The sequence below is a fragment of the Semicossyphus pulcher genome, unplaced genomic scaffold, assembly GCF_022749685.1.
Source record: "Semicossyphus pulcher isolate SPU_LCO1_2020_fin unplaced genomic scaffold, fSemPul1.0.p SCAF_20, whole genome shotgun sequence".
Lineage (NCBI taxonomy): Eukaryota > Metazoa > Chordata > Actinopteri > Labriformes > Labridae > Semicossyphus > Semicossyphus pulcher.
Window position 1 is genome coordinate 5,090,960 of NW_027211694.1, and position 7,872 is coordinate 5,098,831.

General features: G+C 44.0%; 1 protein-coding gene across 1 annotated transcript in view; it reads right to left on the reverse strand.

Moving 5' to 3' along the window:
* pawr (PRKC, apoptosis, WT1, regulator) overlaps window positions 1-5,706 on the reverse strand; it is a 66,587-nt gene extending 60,881 nt beyond the window's left edge. Inside the window, exons 1-2 of the mRNA XM_069671150.1 lie at window positions 5,621-5,706; window positions 4,674-5,362 (exon numbers count right to left, since the gene is read on the reverse strand). Of these exons, the coding sequence (XP_069527251.1) occupies window positions 4,674-5,243 (570 nt within the window). The 5' untranslated portion in view covers window positions 5,244-5,362; window positions 5,621-5,706. The remainder of the gene's footprint in view (window positions 1-4,673; window positions 5,363-5,620) is intronic.
* Between the last annotated feature and the right edge of the window lie 2,166 nt (window positions 5,707-7,872).

Consider the following 7,872-nt stretch of genomic DNA (forward strand, 5'->3'; position numbering starts at 1 on the left):
TCACTCTATTTAAACGGATTGACTGGGCTTTGTCACCACATGATTAGCGAACTAGTAAGTGCAATGGCGAAATAGTGGTGTTACGCTTTTAAAGCTTGAAGCAGACAACTCTTTTAATGCAACCTGCAGATCTGGCCCATGTGTCCCAACCCAGATAAAATAACCTCCCCTAACTACAACTTCTAGATATTTAGAAGGATATCACAAGTGCTGAAAACATACAGATCTCCAGCTATGTCCTGGTGACAGACTGAGAGAGGCTGAAGGTTGTAAGGACGGGTTTGGGAAGGGAGAGAGAGGTAGAGAAGTAGATATTCTGCACATATATCTTTGGGAACTCTCCTAGGCCTTCAAATAAAGGCTTATAAATTGGAGTAGGTGACGACTGATCTCCCAGCGTAATAGCGGTGTTTAGGATAAAGGTTAAGATATGTTTAACAAAACATTAAACATATTACAACCCATTACATTTCCAAAGATCGAGCTAAACAAGGAGCCCTCTTGTCTGCCATGCCCTCCTATCACCGGAGTGTTAACTGCCTGAGCGCTCGGCACAGTATCGCATGTTAAACCTGTTGACCTCTTCGGTGACGCTGCAGACAAATATCTGTGGAGGCTCCACACACTCCCCAGCAGCAGCAGCCTCCGTGGGGGCAGCTCCAGCCATCCACATGAAACAAAGTTCACACTCTCTGTCTGGAAAAGGGTGACCACAGCCTCATAACTCACTAAGGTCATAAAAAGCTGCGCAATGAGAGTCATGAATCAACGCGAGACCACATACGGCGTGTCCGACAGGAAACATGCTGACATCACAACCCGAAACATTTTCAGAAGCGACGGCTCAAACCTCGCAGCCTCCCTCAAACACACTCAGCGGGTTCCACATTCCTCTGTTGCATAAGCATGTCGTGAGAAGGTCAAAGGTCACTAATAGCAAAACAACAATGCCCCCCAGTTTGAGGCAGCGAGCAGGGTAAGAGAAAGGCGACACCTTCCTGGAGTGCAGGAGGTGGTTCTGATTGATGCTTTGCAGAAGTGTCTTTTCTCCAGTAAAGTATGGAGCTTTTATCGAGCCATTATGGGCTCAACAGGCAGAAGATTGGGTTCCGCTGATGCTCTGAAATCCCGCTCAGCAGCTATTATGCGGGCGGGGACACAATCCCCAGCATCTCTATTCACACCTGTCCACTCATATTCACATCACAAAGAGAGTTGGTGTGCAGGGTCTCCTTATTTGCATAGTTTGGTCCACTTTGCAACAGGAAGAGAAAGGGAAATATTAAAAAGGATAAATATCTTCCGTGCTGCCAGTTATAGCATTTCTACGTTACTCTCCGATTTCCACGGCTTGCAGAATCTCAGGTCATGAGCATCTGAGAAAAATAAAGCCTATTAGGCCTCGTGTCCACATAGTGCTTTTTTCTGGCGGTAAAGTGCTGGCAAGGCGCTGGATGAAGCACCCGTGTGGTGAAAGAAAAAACGTCGCAGGCGTGTTTTGTTTCTGTGACAACTATAAGTTTAACTTACTACACAGCATACAACAAGCTTACAACGCATAGCGGCAACATTTAGTGTCCGGCCGATCTGCTGCCACAAATGGGGCGACGCCTGCGAGCTAGTTCAAGCACACAACTCGAGCTGCACTGATTTAAAAATTGATATGCGTCAGTTCCACAGTCACCTGACAACACTTCCTCCCAACTGACAGTGGATTTAAGCTGCAAGATTTCCAGTCATTGCCATCGCTGCCCGGCACCAGTACTGCGCTCCTACTTTCAGCCCCACCACCACCCCAGCATCCACCTGCCGGCTCCAGCTAAGGGGGTTTAAGATATGATCTCATCGCTCCTCAATTTCTGCATTTAAAACAAATCTGCGACCAAATGTGGTCGGAGCCGAAACGCCAAACACAAGCTGCTGCAATAAACATTTCAAACTATAACGTGAGTTGTCTAACTGAAATGGGCTTTTCGGTCTCTACAAAAAAAGGTTGCTCCTCAATGTTTGGTAACCAGGGTGACGAGTAGCGCCCCATCTGATTAGCTGCCTGAAAAAAGCAGCGGTGATGACACCAGCGCCTTTCTGAAAAGTTCAGAGATTTTCAACTTGAAGCGCTCGGAGCGGCCGCACAAAAAAGGCAGATCTGGGTGCAGCGCTTTCTCTCGGTAGCCACATACGCTCTGTCCTGATTGGGAACAGCGCTCAGAAAAAGACGCTATATGGACACGAGGGATTTAATGTTGTTGAATGTGCAGCAATAGTGTTATTTTGCACTGTTCAGCAAACCGACGTCCACTACAAAGTTTGCCAGAAGTCTGGTGCAAATAAAAGCAGCAGCACAACTAAATGACTCCAGCATATCCTACAAAGGCTGAGTGGGAAAAGTGTGTGATGCACAAGAATGTTTAAGCTTGAACATACCTGCTAAAAAGCCGCTAAAGTTAGCTGCATCAAATTTAATCGAAATCCCAAATCAGACTCGGTGTGAAAAAAAAAGCGGCTTTGTATTTTAGCCATTTTGCCGAGCCCTAGTTGGCATTTTATTTTAATTACTTAATTGTGACGGATGCCAAAATTGTAACAACATGTAGGTAAATCTAGGTAAAAGGAGTTTCAGATTGGCCTCAGGCGTCAACAGATACCCAATATTAAAGAACCGGGACAGTGACCCCAGTTTATTAGCTCATAGTTTCTGTTGCACTGACTATTACACAAATAAAAGTGCACCTGATCTGCTCTCTGACACCTTTCTGCTCAACTATCTGAGTGCTCCAGATTGAAGGTTAACTAGTGGACATAAACGTACCCAATGTATCTCACAGATAAGGAGCTGACTCTGGGAATTTCCTCTAACTGTCCCGAAGCCAGAGCACTCCAGTCGGGATCAAAGCTTCCAGTTATTCCCCTCTGCCACACTAACACAAATCAGCTCACCACTTCATCAGATTACCTCCCACCTCCCTTGGTAATAGCCTGTTCGCTCACTTTACTTGGTAATCAGTTGCCTATGGGCACGATCTAACATATCTGGCACGGCCCAGAGTGCTGAAGCCCAGTATTACAGCCTGGCATGTGACCAGTTTTCAAACGGCTTTGCTCGGCACTGCTGAGCACCTAATAACAGGATGTGGAGCGCCAGCAGAGGAACTGGTCAAACTCCAAGTTGTGCTTCCCTGAGGGCAACAAGTTTTAGGGATAGAAGGGGATACGGGAAGCAGGGTGGTTGTGCAAACCACCATCACCTTGATACATAAACATTTATCCCTTTAAATTATGTTCAGTTTGTGTTTTTCTTTGGGATGTGTGTGAGGGTACATAATCACAAAACTGTTCAGGAGTGCTCGTTGGCTGGCACAGCTTCATATCAGAGTTCCTGCATGTGTCTGGAGCGCAGGAATTAGGCAAGAGTGTGACATGATTTAAATTCAATAACAATGAACACCCCAACGCCGCCACCAGCAGCAGACAGCCCCTCCCTCCCTTTCTCTCTCTCCCCCTGTCCAACTTCTGAGAGCTGCTTACATTTCTCTCGCTGCAGAGGCTCAATTAAACCAGACACACGTATGGGAGGAATTTGGAGACTTTTGGAAAACAGCCTTTTTTTCATATATTAAATATTTATGGATCTACAGCACACAGGGATAACGTGGTAAAGTGAGAATGTGTTTCCGACATGTTCCCAAGATGTTTAAAAGACAAGACAGCCAAGAAATCTGACGTGAATTTAGCTACAAAAGAGGAAAAAAGCCAAATCACAGCAGCACAAACTATCCCTTAAAAGGACATCCATGTAATATGCAACAATAACAAACTTAAGGAGCCAAGCTTTCAGTCTTAATTCGTCCCCCTGCACGGAAGATAACCCTCGACCTGACCCCTATAAGTCCGTCTGCAGTTGGAAGACTTCACATTTAATCTAAATGTTATATCTGCGGCCAGAAGTATGCAAGAGCAAGCACACTAATATTGCTCTAGATAAGAGCCAGACCAATGCATCAAGCAGATCAATCTATTAAACTGATGTAAGCTAATCACAGAGAGAAATTGCAGAGGCAGTTCAGGTAGATGAAGGTGAGAATATGGTGGGAGACGATTTCAACTTCTTCTGATGTTCGCCCAAGTTTAGTTTTTCATCTTGGAAAAAATGTCTCTTTATTCCAGTAGAGTTTACAGTTTCTAAAATGCTGTTATATTTGCTTTAAGTGTTGCATTTAGATTTAGATTATTTAGTTTTAATAAGCCTATTAATTAACCCCTTCAACTATCAGCAGAAAACTGATCTTTTTAAGTAGTTTATCAAGTGAAAAAAAGAATCCAATCAGCACTTAAATTGGTCATAAGTCTTGACTCCATCAACAACAGCTAATAAGTAACAGACTCTTAAATATCAGTACCGATATCAGCCTCTAAACCGCAGTATCAGCCCGGCTCTATTCTCAACACAACTTCTGGTGTGTAAAGTTTTCATGCAGCAAAGACAGAAAACACTCGCAGCGCTACATCATCACATTTTATGGCAGCAGTGTGAATGAGTCAAAACTCTGTACAGCATCAACTATCCTGCTGAGGTGAAGCTGTTTTGTATAATATATTGTCCCCTGACTTCCCTGTGGAGATGGGACCCACTTAAAGTGTCACAATAACATTAAACATAAGCTGAATTGATTTACCTCATTGGATGGTATGCTGACAACACCTGTTGATCTCCTCTTTTCCCTCAGCTTCCTCTTTTCGATCTGCCCTTTCCCCTTCCTGGCACTGGGACCGCTACTGTTCTTCTCCTTCGCCTTGCTGGGTGATGGGCTCTCCTTGTCACTGTCATTGCACGCCATGGGGCTGGAGTCCGGGGTCGCACACTGAGCCTTCTCCATCTGCTGAGGCGGGGCCTTCTTCAGGTTGCTCACCGGGGTGGCAGCGGCGTGATGGGCAGGGTGGTGCGTCTCCTCCTCGGGTCTCTTTAGAGCCGAGCCGGAGGAGGACCGAGCCACCGAGTAGGAGGAGGGGTGGCAGTTCCCAGCGGAGGCGGTTCGGTCCGGGTTGTTGGGGAGCTCGGTGCCCGGTGGAGCTGCGTGGCGGCTACTGTTGTTGCTGCTGCTGTTGTTTGTGTTGCTGGCACCCATGGGAGCACCAGTCGCTGCAGCAATGTCCCCAAGCATTTTGGCTCTCATTTTCTCCCGTTTTGCCTTCCATTCCTCCAAAAAGTCTGTCGTAGCGTTTGACTTAAATCCGCCCGTTGCCATGATCCCTTTTGTGTCCCAAAAGTTTGTGAAAATTAACTTAAAAGTTGAAGTTTGTTGAACTTTCAGCTCTCGGCTCCTGTCCTAATGGCACCGCATTCCTCAAGTGATTAACCCGGGTGCTGTTGACAGGTAGGAGGAAAATAAAGTCAGCCTCTACATAAAAAATATTCTCTGGCACGTCCTCAAAACCTTACGTTAATTTGTCTCTACGTCAATTGTGCGTACGTCAAAAATAACCGTTGGCAGCTAGCTTAAATGCGTTAAAACTTTGCAACGTTCCGTGTCTGTCTGGTGGTTTTCTCTCGTGTAAAACTAACTCAAAGTGTGCCAAAGTTGACGAAACAAAAGTAAAAGCTTAAATTCAGGTGTAAACTCACCTGTGCGGAGCTGTTTCAGTCGCTAAACTGCTCTCTTCTGTCCGACCAGGTGTGCCTGCGGTCCGCTCTGATGAATGGCGCTTGTCTCTAGCGCTGAGAGGCGCTGCGCTCGCGCTCTGCCCTCTGGCACACCGGGTGAGTCCGGAAACATCCGAACATTTCCGGAATAAGCCGAAGTAACTTTGGAGCAGAAATGGTGATAAAGGCACTGTAATAGTCATTTTATATTCCCATAAGGAGGAAGTATTGTACTTTTTAAAGGTATTTAAGACATTTTAAAGTGCATTTGTGATATTCTCATAGGGACAATGAAACATTTATTATCATGCCTTGTTCTATTGCACTTTTGCATTACCATTGTATTGTTTTGTAGTGCATAATATTAATTCGTTTATAAAAGCTAGGTAGAATAACATTTTTTACAGAAGTTCAAGAGTTGAGAACCTTACGTTTCCGCTGTAAATTCATTGATAATTTTATTTCTTTTTAACTCTGTACAGCTCAATGACTCTTTCTTACACAGACTGCACGATGTAACCGATTTCTATCCTTCAGGCTTTAGATAATTGCACAGTCAGAGTGCAACATTTCTGCAGAAGACTTTTTGTCAAAGATTAAGCTCTCCCACGCAGATCTCACAGACTGACTCCCTTAGGCGCGGCATGACTCACCTAACCAGCTCTGATCAGAGGAGAGACTCCTGGTTCAGCACATGCTGATGATGTACACACTTAATTCGAGCTAAAGGGAAGGTGAGGACAACATAAGATTGACACGTTTATGTCTTGCACTTATGATGTTTTGAATGAGATATGTGAGGAACAGTTTGACAGTTCTCGTGAGGTGAAATCGTCATCATCAATGTATCAGTGTTTTTCTCGGCTACAAAGACAGCTTCTATGTCTACATTCAGTTATTCAGTCTTGGCCTTTCAGAATGTCCTTAAGATATAACACACATATGCAGGTACAATATTTACATCAGTTTCAGGGTCAAAAACACACAAAGAGAAACAGGAAGCAAGAAAACGTATAAATATTCTAAGATAATTTTACATACTGAAGCTGTATGCATTCAAATTAAAAGAAAGTACAAGTGAAATGAACGACATGTAACTTCCAACCATTAAAGAAAGAAATTAATAGGAAAATGGCTTCAATGGAAACACAATTAAATGTAAAATCAAACCTGAAATTTGCATAAAGTAAGAGTTCCTAAAGGCATAGTTCTATATTATATTACAACACCAAAGTGTTAGTAATGTGTGGCTTTGTTTGGAGTCATTTTATTTTTTAAAGGGGCTCTACTAATAGAGATGATTGTTTTTTCGGACATCAAAACATGTAAAAATTGTATTTGAGGTTAGAAAATAAAATAAAATCTCAACTTTAAAGTCGAAAATTGACGAAAAGTCCTTGAAGTGCTCGGAAAATTGGAACACTGAACTCCATCTGCTGAGGAATATTGTGTCATAGGACGGAAAGCTAAAGCTTTCTAACTGGAAAAGAGTCGAGAATCATTCAGCTCTGCTTTAACTGTTTTTTAAACCAGTCACATAATCAGCATCACCGTTTCGCCTCCTTCTGCAGCTCTCCTGTGTAATGACCCCAGCTTAGGGTGCTATAATATAATGAATCTAACACACTGCAAGTCATCGCTCCGTTGTAATAACTCTGCACGGCCTTCCAGTGATATTCCATCCTTGTGCTTTGTGCCATTACCTCACAGCGCTCGCAGGTTTCTCCCCATGCGGTGATTTAACGCTGCTATACTGTCAGAAAGCTCGTTCCACGCCAGGATAATAGCACTATAAGTTAACTTTACTGAAGGGTACGGGCCTTATGGGGGCAGATTTGTGTGCATATTACCTCCCAAGGGTGCGCTGACTTTCAGGTGAGATTATCATTGATGATTTCCCTCTAAATATACATCTAGAAAGCGTCTGAGAAAGCCCTCCTATTTGCCTAAAAATATGACACCCAAACACATTGCGCTATTATCTCTGCATGTGCAAACCCTGCTACAGATAATGAGAAAACTTGGGTGGAGCAAAGGAAGGAGGCGCCTCTCCTGAGCTAAAAATAAGTCTCTGCACTCAGGTCACTCTGCTGCATATTTAGCATATTTCTGTCTGCACTATAGAAGGGGAAAATGAGGAAGAATGAGGGGGCACAGGGGGCGCCGCTGAGTATTTCCGTCCATGCCAACATAAACTGAATCCTTTTCAACATTCCAGTAATGTATTCCCAAAG